This window comes from Sycon ciliatum, chromosome 1 (assembly GCF_964019385.1).
Source record: "Sycon ciliatum chromosome 1, ocSycCili1.1, whole genome shotgun sequence".
Taxonomy (NCBI): Eukaryota; Metazoa; Porifera; class Calcarea; order Leucosolenida; family Sycettidae; genus Sycon; species Sycon ciliatum.
In genome coordinates, this window is record NC_088643.1 from 92,991,552 (window position 1) to 93,011,926 (window position 20,375).

A 20,375-nucleotide genomic window follows, 5' to 3' on the forward strand; every position below is an offset into this window, starting at 1 on the left:
ACTCATTTCTGGTACCTGTACGAGAGCTTCAGCGTGGTGGCTGGCAGCAGCCTGGACGCTTTGCTGCACGTGGTCTAGGGCAGTCCCGTCAGCAGAGACCGTCCTGTTGTTTTTTGTAGAGCTTGCAGGCTCTGGTGGCACCGTACTTCCGGCCGTACTCGAACTCTTCATCTGGTGCGTCTGGCTGTTTGAACTGGAGTTTGAACTTGAAGTGCGTACGGTACTTTGGCCTCGTGGTTTCCTCGGGGCCGAGGGTGGCAGGCCCTTCGAGCCTGCAACAATGGTGGACTTTTGTAGGCCAGACAATTCTTCTGGAATTTCCTTCAGCTGTTTCGCCATCTCGTCAAGTCTCCGCTTCAGGCACTCTTCGTGGTCTCTCGTCTCTCTCACCAATGTCGTGAGGGTTTGCACGACGGCAAGCACGGAGTGCTCAATACAGTACCTGGCAATGAGCACAGCAGTTTCATGTGAGCCTCACCGACAACGACTGAGGGGCTGCTTTCCACCGTCTCGCCCATGGCGAGAACTACGTTTCCTACAACTCCGAACTACCACTACTATCCGAGGCTAATCTACCTACCTCCAGTCCGGCCTGGTGCCGGCTGGGTTGCCCAAAAAAACACTGGAAATCTATGAGCTAAAAAACATGCATCCTACCGTCCTGGCTATGGTTCATCTCTTTCTAATCTTACTCCCAGCCTCATGCTATCCCCACTCAGGCTGCTAATGATCCAGTTTATTTCCCTGATGATCGTAGTGATACGTGAAACTCAGAGTTGCGACACAGCTTTCCCTCTCCCTTTTGTACAGTTTATTTAACTACGTGTGAAAGATTTTTTTTCAGAAGACAAAGAAAACGCAACTGGATACGTAAGGCTGAAGGCAAAAACTGACTCCAACACAATAGGAACACCCACGTCTGCACCAGTGACACGTACTTGGCTATAGCAAGTAGAATAAATAACCAAACTAGTACTTCCTCCGCCCAGGCAAAATTTTCGCTTATCTCCTTCAGCCCAATGACAGGTGTCTGACAGCAATTTTTGCATCTTGTGCACTTCACCATCACACAAATCTGCTCGTTCAGGCGTACCAGTTCCAAACAAGTCGGCGAAGTCGGCAAAGAGTAAAGAAACATCTAGAGTAGAGCACGTTGAATGCGAGTGAACTGGTAAAAAAGACACGAAGTCAGTCACCAGTCAAGGTGGGTGCTGCTAGAGTACCACTGCTGGCACTGGAGTACAGAGCAGAGGTGTCATGTTGCGAAAAGCTAGTGTGTTTGATTGCATCCTGCTCAAGGTGTGTGTACGGTAAAAATGCACGCGAGCTTGAAGCTGAGAAAGCCACTCAGCGACGCTCGCCCACATACTGCAAAATGAACCAGAATCGGCACTGGGCAAAACAGTTGGAAAAGAAAGGCTTCGATGACAGGGTTGTCACTCGCCCAGCTCATTCGCCTGATGTCAACGTGAACGGTCCAGCAAAGCGACGCTGACTGAGCTCGCCAGCTTCGGCTGGAAAGAAACACAACCGATCGTACTCGTGAAGGAGGTGAAGCGCTTGGGAAAAAAGTGTCGATAGAAAATATTTGCGCTTCTGGAAAGTGCGAAGTACTACCCGACAACAAGTGCTGCGTCGGCTGATGACAAAGGATGCCCTCTACATTTTTCGACTTGGAGAGTTTCTCTTGATGTTCAACGACTCCTCAACTCATTCTGAGTCGTTATAAGCCGTTCTGAAAACCTGGAATGTATCAGTAAAAACTGTAAAGATAAGCGAAAATTTTGCTTGGGCGGAGGAAGTACATTACTACGTGACCTTGACCAGCACCTGGTGAGTGAAACATCTCGTTTCACAGAGGTGGGCCAGATGTGTGCTGTACTCATCCCCTTTCCCTTAATAATAATAATAATATTGACTGGTTTTGAGGGAAAGAGACAAACGGGAAAAGTCTGAAGAAAAAACTGACTGTCACCACCAGGACTCGAACCAGGGACCCTCGCTTGTAGCCAGCGACGCTCTAACCACTGAGCTATGGTGTAGTCGTCATCCAAGCAGAGACCGTTCAACGTTTTCTTCAGACTTCGTAACTCACACTTCCTATGAATCCACACAGGCGGGTGGGACGCAGCCCTCACTGTAACCCACACACTTCACGTACAAACTAGCACGCGGGGAGCCCCAAGTCATAAAATATTGACTGGTTTTGAGGGAAAGAGACAATAATAATAATAATAATAATAATATGTAAAAGAGAAAAGGACATATGGATACGAGTTTAGAGTAACTCTCCATCACTGTAACATGATACTATATACAGTCAGAAAGTGCAATAACTAGGCACAAAACTGACAGAGTACTGAGACATTCGACGTCCTGACACCTAACTTTAACACATCTCCGTAGCGCTAACCGACAGCCTTCCAACTTGGAAGGTTCAAGGTTATGGAAAGACCAAAGAGGGGAAGGCAAGCGCAACGAAAACGAGCAAAAGCTACAGTCCCAACGGAACAAAGAATGTCGATTGTTACTGGACGATGACGAGACCAGTACGATATTTGACAAAGCGGTCTAACTACAATTCGAAGCAGCAAAGCAGCACACCACCCAACTTGGGTGGGTCATAAATATCAAAGATAAGTAAAGAAAGGGAAGCTTTGCGAAAACGAATTGTACAAGCCGAAAGCCAAACTCCTACAGTACTCCTCATGCATAACATTGTGATGGACTAGTTGACTACAAAACAAGTTGTTTCACACGACGTACGTTTCGCCGCATGGTTCGTGACGGCTCATCAGGTGTGCAATTTGAAACTCATATGTCCTTTTCTCTTTTACATATATTTATGGCTCAACATCCGAGTTTCAAATAATAATAATAATAATAATAATAATAATCGAGAACTACTGATCTAAATTCACAAACAATTTCAACGTAAACAAATTCTTTTTCTGCCTACACAAAATCGGCCTGGTGGTAAAAATGTAAATAGACTCCAATACACGCAAATACCTTTGACTACGTGAACGAGACCAAACAGAAAAGCAATCATCAGCATAACTAGAACGACAATCACTATTCTGAACAAGATGGTTGGCGATAGAAGATTCATACACCCTAACAACGCTACTAGAACCAGTACATACTTTGGAATTACGTGACAATGAAACCGACCTGACATTCCTTGCCGCTACTGCCAATCCAGACGAGGCCGATGTAGATGTCCCTACCAAAGGCACGTCCGTTGCTGGCACTGCCTGCTGCGATGATGCTCCCTTTGACGTTCCAATGGCTGTTGATGTTGATGAAGAGGAGGAGGGAGATGAGGAAGACGCTGACGACGACGATGACGACAACGACGGAGACGATAAAGACTCTGCTAACCTCGCCCTAGAGCGAGTCACTGGTCCCGCAGACACACCATCCGGTGGTTTCTTCGGTGGCCGGCCACGCTTTTTGCCACTTAGTGGTGAATAATAATAATAATAATAATAATAATTTTACAAAAAGTCGGAGGCGGATAATACTTTAATAACGAAGGTACGTGTTAGGTCGTAAGTATCCACGCAAACACACATCCAGTCAAAATAAGGCACTTGTCAAAGTATCCGAACGTTTTCGGTCCCTTCTCATCAAGGATTATACAGGGAATGGCTCAAGTTGGAAAGACTAAAACTTATATAGCGTAAAGATATGAGATAACAACACTCGTGACAAGGTGAAAAAAAGTATCAAGTTCAGCACGACACAAAACTCGAAGGACATAATAATAGCGACAAGAACATAGTGAGCAAATTAAGTTACATTGTTAACACCTCGACGAGGAGTAACACCAAACAATTGTAGCGACAACACATTTTCTTTTTGTACGCAAAGTTCAGGATCTAACTTACGGATATACAAAGCTTCTAACACAGCCAGATGCAACGCACATCTACCACGTGACAATATTGAGAACACATTATCACTGTACAACTCACGACAATTGGTACGGGCTGACAGATGTTGCTTGATGGACGAAGTGCGATTCTTAGCTCCGTTGGGTGTAGTCTCCTCCAATGTCCCGTCATCTCGCCTCACTACACCCAACGGAGCTAAGAATCGCACTTCGTCCATCAAGCAACATCTGTCAGCCCGTACCAATTGTCGTGAGTTGTACAGTGATAATGTGTTCTCAATATTGTCACGTGGTAGATGTGCGTTGCATCTGGCTGTGTTAGAAGCTTTGTATATCCGTAAGTTAGATCCTGAACTTTGCGTACAAAAAGAAAATGTGTTGTCGCTACAATTGTTTGGTGTTACTCCTCGTCGAGGTGTTAACAATGTAACTTAATTTGCTCACTATGTTCTTGTCGCTATTATTATGTCCTTCGAGTTTTGTGTCGTGCTGAACTTGATACTTTTTTTCACCTTGTCACGAGTGTTGTTATCTCATATCTTTACGCTATATAAGTTTTAGTCTTTCCAACTTGAGCCATTCCCTGTATAATCCTTGATGAGAAGGGACCGAAAACGTTCGGATACTTTGACAAGTGCCTTATTTTGACTGGATGTGTGTTTGCGTGGATACTTACGACCTAACACGTACCTTCGTTATTAAAATAATAATAATAATAATAATAATACGAAGTAGTGGTTGCGACTTCGGCGATAATTTGTAAGAAAGGGTTTGCTCCCCACACCGGAGCTCGCGCTATTCCGCCGACTTTACTTGACACTTGACTGACTCACGACTGCCATCCAGAGCACACGAGAAGTCCATCGAACCTTCGACTCGGCAAACCTGCAAGAAAGCACCACTCCCTGCTCAATACACAGTGTTTCAGGGAATTCACCCCTCATCAGTTGAGCTTGAGTAGGCTGAGGAAGATTGTGCCTGAAGAGCACCACTTATATAGTGCTCTCCAGGTACAAACATCACCAGGGATACAAACTTACAGAGACGCTCCGTTTCCAGCGCGACAAACACCTCGTGAACACCAGATAGCAGCGTGAGTCAGTGTCGCTCCTGGACGGTGAGACACTGTGTATTGAGCAGGGAGTGGTGCTTTCTTGCAGGTTTGCCGAGTCGAAGGTTCGATGGACTTCTCGTGTGCTCTGGATGGCAGTCGTGAGTCAGTCAAGTGTCAAGTAAAGTCGGCGGAATAGCGCGAGCTCCGGTGTGGGGAGCAAACCCTTTCTTACAAATTATCGCCGAAGTCGCAACCACTACTTCGTACTGTTGTGCCCAGCGCGGGCTTGCGACTAGTTGGTTTGGAGGTGAATAATAATAATAATAATAATAATACAGGTCGCATGTCTCCCAAATAATGGGTTCCACGCATCTGTCAACTGTTTCATCATGAAATAGGTTGCAGCAGGAAGAATAGCATACGAAAAAAACCATGTACAGGTTCTAGCACATGACAAGTACATGCCATTTTTTTACACCGATGTACATTTGTCAATAAAGTCCAGCCATAGCTTTTTGTCCCGTGCAGTGTTGAGGCAATCCTCGAGCGTGTGTCCGAGAGGGGACTTTCCCTTACCAATGATAATTAGTCGGTATCCAATTGTATATGGATTTCTGCAGCCACCAATAGATCTCTCACATTCCCAGCATCACAATGCAACCAGATAACCTTGTTTTGCACTGGCTGGTTGAGAAATGAAAGTTTTATTATGTAAAACAAGTGAGTGTTACTGCGGGGATTCAAAAGAAAAGGAGTCCTGACTCTGACAGATTTGTTTTTACTGTTCTTTTATGAGATCTTTAACATGAGGGATGCACCCAGTGTGCAAAGAGTGCTCAACATGGCGCCGAGGTAGAGTGTCGGCTGTGCATGAGCCTCTGACATACAACCCGCACCGAGCCTTTCTGTCCACTGTTTGACTGTTCTTTGATGTATTGTTTAGTGTTGGCCGGCCTGGCAGTTTCAAGATTGAAGAACCACCGTGCGGTGCTGCAGTGGATAGTAAGCTTGCCAAGCCGACGTGTCTCACCCCGAGTGGTTTTGTACCGGTCTGTGAGTATAGCAGTGCGCCGTATAGCCTCGTTCCGCCGCCATCAGTGTTAGCGTACATCTGTGCTATACATGTACTTACGGCCGTGTATCAGCACAGCGTGTGATCATGGGCAGAGGGCTGTCTCATCACTGTTACCAACACTGCGGTCTGGTGCGCTGCTACCGGTGTTGCTGGTGTTACCCCTCAGCTGCAGATGCATCACTTGAAATAACAGGGATGAATTTACTGTCATGTTTTTGCATAGCAGTTTTTGCTATGCAAAATCTCAATTGTGGCGTAAGCTACAAAAAGCATGGATAGCCTGTACATGTATGTATGGCAGTTTTCTGCGTGTCACTGTCATTTTTGAGTAGCAGTAGATCGATTTTGCGTAGCAAACTGCGATGCGATACCGGATAAATTCATCCCTGAATAATACATACATGTACGGTGTAGTGTCTGTATGGTACCTTCACTTGACTTCAAGTACCAGCGAACGTATGCCATTGACGATCAACGTATTGAATACTGAGTCCTATATACATCTTTACAGAATTTATGGACATCTACACTTTCTAGGTTTTTTTGAGCTTGAGATTTTTCGATAGGACATCAATATATTTCTGCTGATGCTGAGCTGCTAGACAATGCAGTGTTACTTATTGGTCTTTGATCATTCGCCCAAAAGCCGGATAACTGTTACCGCTAGTGATTTTAGTTTTCGAATAATGTAAATGTATAGCCACATGACGTATGCTTGTTGCTCTTCTTCAAAGGAAGCCCTAGTTATGTTTAGATAGCTGCTTAGTTCAGAGAATAGTCGGGTAGTTACGAGATGTAGATGGTAGACTATAATGGCACACCGACTGCCAGAGCGCACACTGGTGCTAGCGCTATGGTAGATAGCTTTCAGCTGGCTGGTTCCAGCGTTCTAACTTTCCCTCAGTGTTGTTATTCACTTTGCCATGCAATACCTTCACACCATGAACATTGTTTTAGTTTATCAAAGATGGTTATCCTTGCCGTCTGGGATGCTATCTCCCTTTTTTGTTTCTTTCAGTTATAGGACTGTGCTAACTCTTAACCACCACCACCACCACCACCACCACCACCACCACCACCACCACCACTGCAGGTCGGTGGATGAATTGTAACAGTTATACAATGGCAGGCCCGTAGCACTCGGCCCGGCCATGACCGGACGGACCCGTTGAGAGAAAAACCCCGTTGACCGGCATAATTGGTGCAAAACTGGCTTTTCGTGATGTTTTTTTTTCGGGTCAGTCAAGTAGCCCATTTGGCAGGACAGCCTGAAAGTGAAATTCCGTAGTACATGTACACGTACTAGCGCTGTAAACTCGCCTGAGTTTCACGCGCAAGACGTAACGACTGTACTTTGCTTGCTGCCGGAGTGATCGCCCTGCACTGCACTGCTTACATCTTTGACCCCAGCACTGGCAACATGCCCAAGAAGTCCGTGGACTGCTTACGGCGTGGGGGCTCCGCTGCCGCTGGAGATCACAGCACACAGACAGTACACATCAGGGAGTAGTACTACTCCCTGGTACACATGGTACAAGTCATGAGAGAGGTCGGATGTCGATTGTCTACGACTAGCCAGCCTATGTTGTTGTTGTTGTTGTTGTTGTTGTTGTTGTTGTTGTTGTTGTTGTTGTTTTATTTTACTATGAAGTATGATGTCATTCACATTATCATTATGTCCGGGCCCGTAGATCCACTCGGCCGCGGCGCCGGGATAGGACGCCACTGTGACAGCCGGCAGCCAGCAGTAGACCTTTTGTTTCTCTTCCTTTACTGTAAAAGCCATAATTATTATAACGAAGTGCTAACTCTAACGAGTTAACGAGGAGAAATCTGTCGTTAAAGTAGAAATCGATACATATACTGTCCTATTGAGCGTTGAGAATGAGTGAGAGTCGTTACCTTTGGCACACGTAAACTTGTCAATTTCGGGAAATCGTTATATATGCGCCTCGTTAGAATAATGGCTTTTACAGTACTTCTTTTAATTATTATTTTATACTTTGAGCACAGAACCGGTTACCACCAGATGAAGCAGAAGCAAGGACAGGAAGTAAGATACGTACGAAGACAGCTGAAATCAAAATAAATGGTAATGGAAGCAAGGACTAGGAAGTTAGGTGGTCGCTACAAGGACAGTCGTACTGAGCTGCGCTGGTGAGTGGTGAGGCTACTGGCACTCCACTGGCCGAGAGGTCTCAGTAGGGAGGTTTAGTCACTAGTCCCACGTAGTCCGTGGGTACTTTACGTGTGTGTACCACGTGATACTCAGTGACCCACGTACAGACGTTTTCTGGTTCACGACATACCGTGTATGGAGGCTCACCCGTACCCACGTTCCACCAGAACGTGGGTGAAAATCAGAATGGAGCGCATTGTGCGAGCTGTGAGGGTGCTCAGCTGAAGAAGTTTCCGAAGCACGAAATCAAAATATTGGATGAGCTTCTTAGGCCCGGGTAGCTTCGTCTTTGACCAGGTTTGGGCCTTTCGCTTCATGCTTTTGTTTGTTCCGTGTGACTAAACACAACATTAGTAGTATAGGGGGAGGGGGTTCTGGCTCACCTTCCAGGTGAGCCAAAATCGACTTTGTCGATCGGCCCTTCGGGCCTCCCTCCAAAGTCTCCCCCTCCCCCTATACTACTATAGTACTAATTTTACAACTCCAACCACTGATCCCATGTTGGCTCAACCCCGTTCCAGAAAAGTGAGTCAACTTGCTGTCTCCGAGAAAATCGAAAGTGAGCCAACTTCAGCTTTTTCATTTACCCCATCTTGGCTCACTTCGAGGACTGATGTGGGATCGGTTTCTGAGCCAACTTCGGGTGGTTCAGCTTTGGATGAGGATTCACCACCATCAAGCGGTAACTCATACCCATTTACCATCTCGTCATCAACAATATATTTCCCAACTTCTAGCTCTCGTGTTATCTTTTCAGCATACTCAACTGTTTCCTGTTTTAGTTTTGCTAAGGGATGGATCAATTCCGCATTTATCTTTTCATCATACTCAATTGCCCCCTGTTTTAGTTTTGCTAAGGGATGGTTCATTTCCTCATATATCTTTTCTTGTTTTTCATCAGCTTTTTTTGTAATAGGGGGTTTCCATCCTGAGTTGAGTGCTGCTCTCACCTCAGCAAGGGTTTCTTTTGTGGGTATGTAAGGCTTATTTTTCACCTGATCATCTTTACATGAGGTGGGTGGTTTCGTGAGTAAGAAGGTTCTCATCCTTCTTTCTATGATATTTTTTTTTATTTGTCTATGAAATCCAACAGCAGCAATGGGGATGAGAAGAAGAAGGAAAAGGAGGTATATCAAGTTGTTTGATTTTCCCGATGTATTTCCCGATGTTCCCGATGTTCCCGATGTTCCCGATGTAATTCCCGATGTATTTCCCGGTGTTCCCGATGTAATTCCCGATGTTCCCGATGTAATTCCCGATGATGTCGGTGTAAATCCCGATGTTCCCGATGTAATTCCCGATGTAATTCCCGATGTTGTCGGTGTTGTCGGTGTAAATCCCGATGTTCCCGATGTAATTCCCGATGTTGTCGGTGTTGTCGGTGTAAATCCCGATGTTCCCGATGTAATTCCCGATGTAATTCCCGATGTTGTCGGTGTTGTCGGTGGTATCGGTGTTGTCGGTGGTGTCGGTGTTGTCGGTGGTGTCGGTGTTGTCGGTGGTACAGATGCTGCTGGTACATTAATAGGTGGACTAAGATGTGTAAGCGGAACACAAATCCAGAATGAATTTTCTTCCCAACATTTGTTTATTACCAACCCATTCACTCTGACACAATGAGCTAGAAAAGCAGTTCCTATCAAGATCATAAATTTGTTCATTCTTACTCTATCATAAACCGTTTTCTTTCTCCCCATCAGACTATACTAGTTACATCAAAGGTTGAAGGTGATTTTGGTAGATTGATCGTACCAAGCACATCTGGTAATGGCATCGGATTAAAATCTAACCTAGGCTGATGTTGTAAATTTCTTGGATCATTTTCAGGGTCAACACTCATCGAACAACTGGAACGTTTTATGAGATATACAACAGCACCAACTATAGGAATAACAATCAGAGATAAAAGATAAAGATTGGGGTCTGTCAAATGAGGGTTATCCCCGTTTACTGGTTTCGTCTGATCGTAAGGGGGTTGTGTAGTGATATGGTCTGTTGGTGGTGATGTTTCACTAGGGATGTCAACCGGAGTTGGTCTTTCACTTTGGATGACAGTAGGAGGTTTCGTTGTCAAACAGAGTCCATCCTTATCCAACGGATCAAGAATACAACCAAGAGTAAATGGTAGCATGGTCAACAGTATTAACAAATGAGGTATTTCCATTTTTTTATCTACATATAGTTAAGATTTTCAGTACTCATGATAAACCAGCTCCCATTCATCAATGAGATTGTATCCACTCACAGTTGGTAATGTCAATGTGTTGTTGATGAAGGTCAGATATGCCGTTGTTATATCATGTTCAGTAATGTATCGGATTACCGCTTTTTCTCCCAACACATCTCGATATGATAGATGAAAACGTCTTCTGCTACCACTTGTTTCTTGACCGACTATGAAGAGATCCTCAATGACAATCAGTTTGTTGGTTGGACTTTTGTAAATAGGAAAGACATGAAGTGTGGCTTCTGGTGGAGTGGTTGATGAGCTCGGGATGATATTCTTCATTTTTTTGACTTTCACCTTTCCATCCTTTCTGTCAACATACTCCTTTGTTGTTGCTGAGTCATCCTCTGTTGAGTCTCGGAGATTGATGATGTGTTTCAACCCCATGTTAAGATTTCCTTTCATCTGGTTGAGCCCACTAGTCCAGAGAGTCCGACTTTGTGTTGTGTTGAGATATTCTGATGTTACCACAGATGTACTTCTTGATGGTTGCTTCACATTTACAATTTCCATTCCACCCATGTCAAGATTTCCTTTCATTTTCAGTGTGCCACTCACCTTCAGTCGTGTTTCATCATCATCAACATGCTTCCTCAATGAAGTATCCACTTTTCCTATCTCACTTGTAACCCACCCAGTTGGTGCCGCACAAGTGGTACTTATTCCATCATAACCAAGAAAGCAGATGCTATGATAGTTCATGTCAATATGTCCCTCCACATCTCCACCAGCTTTATCCAGCTTTTCTTCACTGATGACAAATAACTCCCTTTTTTTGGCATAGGAATCAAGATTGATCGAATTAGCTTCCAAGGCTGTTCCAAATTTTGAACTCATCTTCCTTATCTATCTATATATTCTTTCTTGAGAGTGTTGGAACAATAAAAATGATCCTTTATAGGTATAAACCATGGAAATGATCAACTTTGATGAGCACAAGGAGAAACCAACAAAGCATCACTACTTGCTTCCTGATTGTCACTACATGATGATTGGACAAACGGGATGTGGGAAGACAAACACCCTGTGTAATATGCTTCTACAATCATGGTTGAACTGTGATAAGGTCATTCTTTACACAATAAATCCTCAACAACCAAAATATCAACTTCTTGATGGGTTTTACAATGGAATATCTCCTGGTAAACTTATCATTGAACAACCAGACAAGGTTTGTCCAGTGGAGGATCTCGATGATCAGGAAAATAAGGTGATAGTTTTTGATGACATCAAGATTGACAAAAAGCACATGACAAAAGTGATGGAATACTTCAGTCTTTCTCGGAACAAGAAATGTAACTGTATATATCTTTGTCAATCATACTACGATGTACCGAAATATATCCGGAGAAATACCAAGTGCTTCCTGTTGTACAAGGGCTTAGACAACAGAGATGTCCAATGTCTAGCACATGATCACTCCAAAAATCTTAAGAAAACCGAGTTTGCGGAGGCTTATGAAATGGCAACAGAGAAACCACATTCATTTTTCATGCTTGATAAAACAGCAACATATCAGCCAGAGATGTATCGATGTGGATTCGATAGGTTCTTGGAGAAGTGAGAAGAAAAAAAAGTATTGGTAGATAAGCATGCCACATTTTACTCAAGTAGAAAATCCTGAACATCGGAAGGAAATCATTGACACCTTTCTCAAAAATCGAGAAATTCTCAAGCAACGTCAACTGGAAAAAAGGATCGGCAAGCAACAGCAGGAGGAGTTTGTTGAAGAGTTCCAAAAACCTGTTGTTAAAAATTTAACCAAACAAAGTGAGGAATACGATAAACGGCAGGATGCACTCCTTGGACAACTTCAGACTAACCAAGCAGCAATCACATCAGCCCTCCATCAAATTCCATCTGTGGTGGGTTCATTCATCAAACCCATCCGAAGTAGCACTCCAGAACCATTGGATGGTAGAACTTCTTCTTTCATTACTGAGACTAATAAATCATTCAACCAGAAAGATATTGACCTCATCAATAAGTATAAGGGGAGCAATCATCCATTATTACCAGCAGGAGAGATCAAAGAAGGTGAGGACTTGAAAGAAATGAGGAATATTCTTGGAAGAATAAGGGGGGCACAAAATCGACCTAACTCATCAAGTGATAAAGATGGAAACAAGAAACTTGTGATAAATTCCATAGACAAGGTGAGGGAATGGATAGACTTCATGATCAATGCTAACAGTAGAATACTGAAACCAGTACAAGTTACGAAAGCAGACCAAGCAACTCAAACATCACCACAGTCCACTAAGAAAAAGAGAAGAAACAGAAGGAAAGGTATCAATCCAAAAAGTCCAGAACTCTCAAGTCCAGTTCCAGATCAAGCAACTCAATCATCATCACAGTCCACTAATTCATTTTTACCGTTTACTAGATCAGAAGGAGAATCGTACAATGATGTATACGTCTCAGGCAGACCTTTTGAAGTTGACGGTTCATCACCAGATTTCCCAGAAGGATATATATACTCCGAGATGGACATGGACCATACCCCCTTGAAAGGTAGTGGAATCAGATTTTACAAATCACATGATGAGTTAGTAAAACGACTGAGTTTACTTTGCGCTTCCCGAGAAGCAGGAAATACATCAAAGAAAGTCATTAACGAACTAGTTGAGATCTTGGACCGTTTGTTGAATGATAAAGTGATAAAAAAGAGTGAATACAAGAAGATATATAAATCTTATGTATAGATAGAACCATGGAAACCATTCTATTTTTTGACAGTCACAGTTCACAAATCACAGGGACAAGTCAAAACTTCCAAGCATCTTTCAGCCCTCCATTACTACTTGATGAAAAGAAGACCTATGAAATTGCTCTGATCAATTCTACCATCTGGTATAGTTGGTTCAACATCAACACCACAAACAACCAAATTCGGATTTTTGATGGGAAAGCCTGGAAAACTCATGTCATTCCAAGAGGTGCTTACAACTTGACTGACATCAATCGATATATCCAGAGAAAAATCGAAAATGAGGATGGGATAACGATTGAGCCAAACTTCAACACTCTACACAGTGAAATTTACCTCAAACATGGATACAAGGTTGACTTTGACATCCCATCATCACTTGCTCCTGTGCTCGGATTTTCCAAGAAACTGATTGATACAACTTCTACATCTGACTTCATTGTGAATATCACTGACACTCACAACATCCTCATTCACTGTAGCTTGGTAAGTGAGGCATATCTCAATGGTAGAACTGGTGATGTCATTTACTCCTTTTCACCGGATAAACCTCCTGGATTCCAACTCAACATCCAACCGAATGAGAAGACGTTTTTACCATTGACGAAAACTGACAGAATATCAGATGTAATAATGAGGATAACTGATCAAGATGGAAAGGAACTGAACCTCAACAATGAAAGAACCACGTTCAGTCTTCATCTCCGGGAAAGAAAATAAGACTAGATAGATGACATCATGTTCTTGAAACGAAACCAGCTTACCAGACAAAAGGTTATCGGCGGAAGTCTTCTTGGAAATCTGTACAACAAAGCCAAAGGTGTACTATACAACACCAGCAAAATATTAGCACCAAAGGTCAAATCCATAGGAAAAATGACAGCTCAGAAAGCTTTGGAAGCAGCAAAAGAGCAGATCACTCCAGACATGGTCTTTGATTTGGCAAAAGATCTTGCTAAGGGTGACAGAAAAGCAGTAGAAATGAAAGTAAAGAAAGAGGCAAAACAGCTTGCTACTACTATTGGTAAAGACAAAGCTATCAATCCACATGTTAGAGATACCATCAATCAATTATCAAACAACAAGGACATCAAACGAGTTTTGTTGGATAAGAGTAAAGAGCTTCTCCAAGATAATCAGAGAGCTATCCTATCAAACATCATTGCTGGTTCAGGAATGAAGAGGTTGTAGAAAAAAAAGAAAAAGAAAAAATATATAGGTAGAAACTATGGCCTCTTACACAAGTCCACATTTCGATCTTTTCACAGACCCACCAAAGGATGAATCAACAACTGAGTATGAGTATATAGAATATCTACCCAGGAACAGCAATGACATGAATAAAGATCAGCATATCATAGAAACCAAGGATCTTGATGAGTACCTCCTTCCTCACAAAGCACTGCTTGAGGGTCGTGGGCGTCTCGTCAAAGCAGCAGATGGCTCCAATTATGATCCTGATGATATCATCACTCTTTCCAACAACGGATGGTCACTCTTCAAGACTGTTGAGTATCAACTTGACAACAATATGGTAGAGAGAGTTGATAGTCATGTTCCACAAGCTTCTACCATTCTCAATCTGGTCCAGTTTAGTGATGATTATGGGAGAAGTTCTGCTACCAACATGCTCTGGTACAAGGACACAGGAATCGGAGGAGCATCTCCTAATGAGTTCAGTGCTATCGCTGATATGGTGACAACAACCAATATCCCAAACGCAACACAACTTACTGGAGCAAATTTCAGACAACATTTTCAGACAGGAGATCTGAAGAATCCTGCTTACAATACCGGATTCAGAGCCCGACAACTCATCACGACTGGAAATAAGGATACAACCATGTTGCTTCCTTTATCATCACTGTTGGGTTTTTGTAAAGATATTGATACGGTATTCATGGGAGTCAAGCATACACTCAATCTTACTAGAGAATCAGCAGCCAACTACATTCACAGAGTAAATGGTGTTGACCCAGGAAGGTTTGACATCAAACATCTTTCTTTGTGGATACCAAAGGTGAGACCATCACTCCAACTAGCTAGTAAGATCGAAAGTAAGTTGGTTAAGTCCACCCTCCGAGATCTGTACTTCGAGCAAGTCCGGGTTTATAGAAATCAGTATGGATCAACGGAGACAAACCCATCCTGGAGAGTGACTACTCACAGCAATGAGGAACTCCCAGCTCATATCTTCTTTGCCATCCAAGCAGCCAATCGGAGTGGGAATCAAGAACAGAACAACCAGGTTTTCGACAATGCTGACCTCAGAAGCTTATCTGTGTACATCAACAGCGATAGATTCCCAGAACGTGATTTGGAAATGAATTTCAGTCCAGCTACTCGGAATTATACAAGAGCATACATGCTTTTCCAAGAAGCCATCCAAAAATATGCTGACACAGACAGTGGAAGTCAGGTAAGTGTGGAGGATTTTGCGTCTTTGTACACCATCATTCATGTAGATGTGAGTAAGCATAAGGAGAAGCTGAGGAACAGCTCTGCTGATATCGAACTTCGATGGAGACTTGGAAAACCGTTTGAGTTTCCCACTGGTACAGCTGCTTCTTACCAAACCATCTGTTTGATTCTCTCCGAACGTCATCTCAAACTCAATGGTATGAATGGCAAAATGAGTGTTGTGGTGTAAGAAAAAAGATAATAGTAGATAGGAACCATGAATGAGTTGGAAAAGGACATTGAGATTTTATTAACAAAGGAACTAACACAGAAGAAAGGTGGTAGTATCGGTTCTGTGATCGGAAGATTGGTTGGGAAGATATCTCCACTTGTGATCAAGCATGCTCCCAACATCCTTGGTACACTTGGACTGGCTGGTATTTCTGGTGCTATTTCTGGAAGCACACACAGAGCCACAGCTGGTCGGGGGATTGGTCAGTATGTAGAATATGGATTGATGCTAACTCCGAACCAAAAGAAGAAACTTGGTAGTGCCCAGGATGGAATCACACTCCGGTTAACAAAAAATCAGTTATCCGGAAATGATATGCTTTTGCTCACAAACCGACAGGTTACCAAAATCAAAAAATCCAAGCAAAAAGGAGTAGGAATGGATCTCAAGTTATCCAGTACTCAACTCAAGAAGCAAGGAGGGTTTCTCGGAGCATTAGCAGCTGGATTATTAGCACCAGCTCTGGGAAAAATGATAGGTTTAGGAAACACCGGTGAAGGATTACAACTTCCTGGAACACGGAGGGGTAGAGGGGTAAAAAAAGACCAAAAAGGAAAGGGGTTGCGTCTACCAGGAACGTGAGACCACTGACCAACTTTGACATTGATGAAATTCTGAGATCTATTCCACATTTCAGAGGAACTTTCAGCAAAGATCAGCTTCCACAACCTATATCATCAAAGGATTGTTTGGTAATCAATCTCCAAGATTTTTTGGATGGTGGTGGTACTCACTGGGTTTGTGTGTTTGGTAATGAATATTTTGACAGCTTTGGCTTATCACCACCAGAGGAGGTAGTCGGGTGGATGAAGAAGCACCATAAAAAATGTTGGTATAACTCATCAAAGATACAGATGAATGATAGTGTCCTGTGTGGATACTACTGTATACATTTCATAGAAGAAAGAAACAAAGGCAGAAGTGCTCTTGATGTCTTGTTGGATTTCACTCAGCACCCCAGTCAAGAAAATGAGCAGTTGGTATTGTAAAAAAAGGGAGGAAAAAAAAAGAGATAAAAAAGATAAAAAAAGGAAAACACAAAAACCTTTTTTTCTCTCACTAGTTCCTTTTTCTTTTTGGTATTCATTGTATAAGTATCATCAATTTTATCATTCACGGAGCTTGTGGAACATCGATTTTTCATGATGGGATTTGTGGTTTCTTGGATAAGACTTCTCACATTTCTCACAGACAACTCTTTCATTGGCATATTGTCTGATTTTCTTGTGATTATCTTGATACCACTCTGATACTGATCTTCCAGGCTTGTTTTTATTCACGGTATCCAGTTTTTCGATCCAGTATCGTTCTCTCCTCTTAAGCTCATCTTCATCAAACATTGACAGAGAGTCGATCTGGACAATTTCTACATGTCCGAGATCAAGCAGAATGAATGAGGTCATAAAACCCCGTTCACCTTTTTGGTAGGCTTTGTAGGCTGATCGGTGACAGTACATCCGATTTTTCAGTGGTAGAGAAGTGGAGCCAACGTATACCTGATCGGTGTGTTGGCTCACAAGTTTGTAAATCTTACAAGGGGAAGTCATCTTTGCTGATAGAAAATCTTTGGAATTCTCATCGGTATACCTCTACGTAACAGGGTTCATATAATCGTTTATGATGACAATTCGGTGAAGAAAATAAAGATAGATAGACAAACATGAAAATGTATCACATAATCTCCCGTGGGACAGTTGGGTTTGGATACTCTCTCTCCAACATTCCACATTTCCGTGAAAATATTCTGGGGGTGAGTTTGGAACTCACGAAAGATGATCAGGAGCATGACACGATCAACATCCACATATTTACCAATAATCCACAGATTTTTATGTCATTGACAAAGGCAGAGCTTGACAAAATGGATAATGGAAATTTCAGACTTGTTTGTGCTGAAAAGATTGATGAGAACATGGAAGATCACTGTGAAAATATGGGATTGTTGGTACATCTTTGTATCCATGAGAAATAAAAAAGTAGATAGATAGATAAAGATGAATGTTCATTGCCTATCGTGTAAGAAAAAGCAACAGATGAGGGGAATACAAGGAGAAGTCACATCAACTGGTCAACCATATGTCAAGGGTAAATGCTCAGTATGTGGTCGATCGTGTTCACAATTTATCAAGAAATCGGAAATCAGAGAAGGTGGATTCCTGTCTGGTTTGTTCAAGATGATAGGTTTAGGAGTAAAAAAAAAAAAATAGATAGGAAATGGACTGACGATCTGGCTGATGAGTTACACAAACCAAAGCGTGTGAATTTCACTAGGAGACAAGTGACTGTGAGTGAGATTGATGAAATCTGGTCCGCCGATCTCGTGGATATGACAGCTTTTCGTAAATACAATGATGAAATCAAATTTCTGCTTACTGTCATTGATCTGTTCAGCCGATATGCTTGGGTTGTTCCACTCGAATCCAAGAAAGGTGTTGACATCCAATCAGCATTTCGATCCATCGTGAAAACTAGCAGCAGGAAACCACGTAAGCTGTGGGTTGATCAGGGTACCGAGTTCTATAATCGAACGTTCAAACACTGGCTTGATGAGAATCAGATCACGATGTACAGTACTCACAACGAAGGAAAGGCTGTTGTAGTTGAGCGTTTCAACCGAACTCTGAAAACCAGGATGTGGAAATACTTCAGTGCTAACTCCACCAGCAGGTACATCGATGTCCTTCCACATTTGGTAGAGAAGTACAACACGACAAAACACAGAGGTGTTCGGATGACACCAACTGAGGCATCACGGGAGAAGAACGCTGATCTAATCCGTGACTCACTGGGTGAGAAATCTCCACTATCCAGGTCCACTAAATTCCAGATAGATGATCATGTCCGACTGGTGAAGCAGAAACGACATTTCGAGAAAGGATACACTCCGAACTGGACTGAGGAGGTATTCAGGATCACCGATATTCTCCCGACCAGACCCACTACGTACTCTGTCAAGGACCTCGATGGTGAACCCGTTGATGGGTCGTTCTATGAACAAGAGCTCCAGAAAACTACTCAAGAAATCTACCGGATCGAGAAAGTGCTCCGAAAGGACAACAAGAAGAAACAAGCCCTTGTGAGGTGGAAAGGCTACTCGGCAAGATTCGACAGCTGGGTGCCGTTTGATCAACTCAGCTGGTTGTGATCACGGATCACAGCAGCAGATTTGTTGGTAGAAAAAAAAAATCACGGGGTAGACCTAGTACTAACTGTCAACAGCACCGGATTCGGACTCTTGTCAGTACTAATAGACATAAACAACTCCATATGTGTTTGACCCCGATAGCCTGGTTGGTAAATCTACTACACACAGGATAAGAAATCGAGAGTCACGGGTTCGAATCAGGGAGTAGTAAAATACAGGGAGGTGACACGAGCATGTACGGCCAGTTTGACGATTGCCTCAGCACCGCTTTCACCCGCCGGGTGAGATTGGGGTACTATGGGTACCGAAGTGTGTAGACACGCGCGCGGATCAGGATTCTCTCGATCAGGGAGTAGTAAAATACCTACCGCCAAAGAGACTCCTACTGCAGCCCGTAGAAACTCAGCGCTGAGAATTTCCAACAATTGTCTGCCTTCACAAAGTTTGGTAGTCGACCAAACTACCACTATGTCAGGATAGAAGTCCAGCAAGACTGGTATCACTTTGGGAGATATCCCTGCGTGCCGTAGATTTTTCCTGTGTCGATACAAGCTGTTTACGACGACGTAGCCCGCATTTCAATCCTTGACAAACTTAGGAACATTTCATTCCGAAAAGTGAACTCCCGAATCTCTAGCATACCATAATATGAAATGCTCATCATCACAAAGAAGGTAGAGAAGTACTGGTTGATCACAACTGAGGAGAAACTAGTGCCGATCGTGTGGTGTCCTAGAGATTTTTTCGACTTCGAAATCGGTGCACTCGCTTTTCATCTCCAATCGTACACGTATTGTTCTCAAGGAAATCAACTTCGTTCTATTGCTCCATGCCGTCGATCGGGACGAATTTCGGAAGGGTGGTACCTTTCCATATGGCGATGACACAGATGTATCACAAGAGCAAAACAAATGCTGTTCCATGAGATGGATAGACCTTTTCATGGAATTAGTTCTTCGACAAATACTCAAGATTGATTCAGCAGATCATCTTTTTTTGCGAAAGAAAAAAAAACAAGCGCGAGGCACCCATCAAAAATCACGATTAGTGGCGTGTCACCTCCCTGTATTTTACTACTCCCTGGTTCGAATCCCGGAAACTGAGACAACATGCCACAATGCGCATGTCTGAATCCTGTTTCACAACAAGAAACTGAGACCACATGCCACAATGCGCATGTCTGAATCCTGTTTCACGAAACTGAGACCACATACCACAATGCGTATGTCTGAATCCTGTTTCACAACAAGAAAATGAGAACACATGCCAATGAGCGTGTCTGAATCCTGTTTCTGAGAACACATGCCAAAAAACACCAAACCAAAACCGAGACTCGAACCCACGATCTTGTGATTCGGATTCACGGTCAAATCTATCCTATATTAGAGGGTAGGG

At 43.1% G+C, this 20,375-nt stretch overlaps 2 protein-coding genes across 2 annotated transcripts in view; both read left to right on the forward strand.

Annotated features, from left to right (window-relative positions):
• Positions 1–7,001, forward strand: part of LOC135806548 (voltage-dependent calcium channel subunit alpha-2/delta-2-like) — a 28,632-nt gene extending 21,631 nt beyond the window's left edge. The window contains exon 16 of the mRNA XM_065320746.1: positions 5,896–7,001. Within this exon, the coding sequence (XP_065176818.1) occupies positions 5,896–6,109 (214 nt within the window). The 3' untranslated portion in view covers positions 6,110–7,001. The remainder of the gene's footprint in view (positions 1–5,895) is intronic.
• A 7,370-nt stretch (positions 7,002–14,371) lies between these two features.
• LOC135808807 (uncharacterized) lies at positions 14,372–15,793 on the forward strand. The gene has a single exon (XM_065322035.1). The coding sequence runs from the start codon at positions 14,372–14,374 to the stop codon at positions 15,791–15,793; it is 1,422 nt and encodes a 473-aa protein (XP_065178107.1).
• Positions 15,794–20,375: the final 4,582 nt, after the last annotated feature.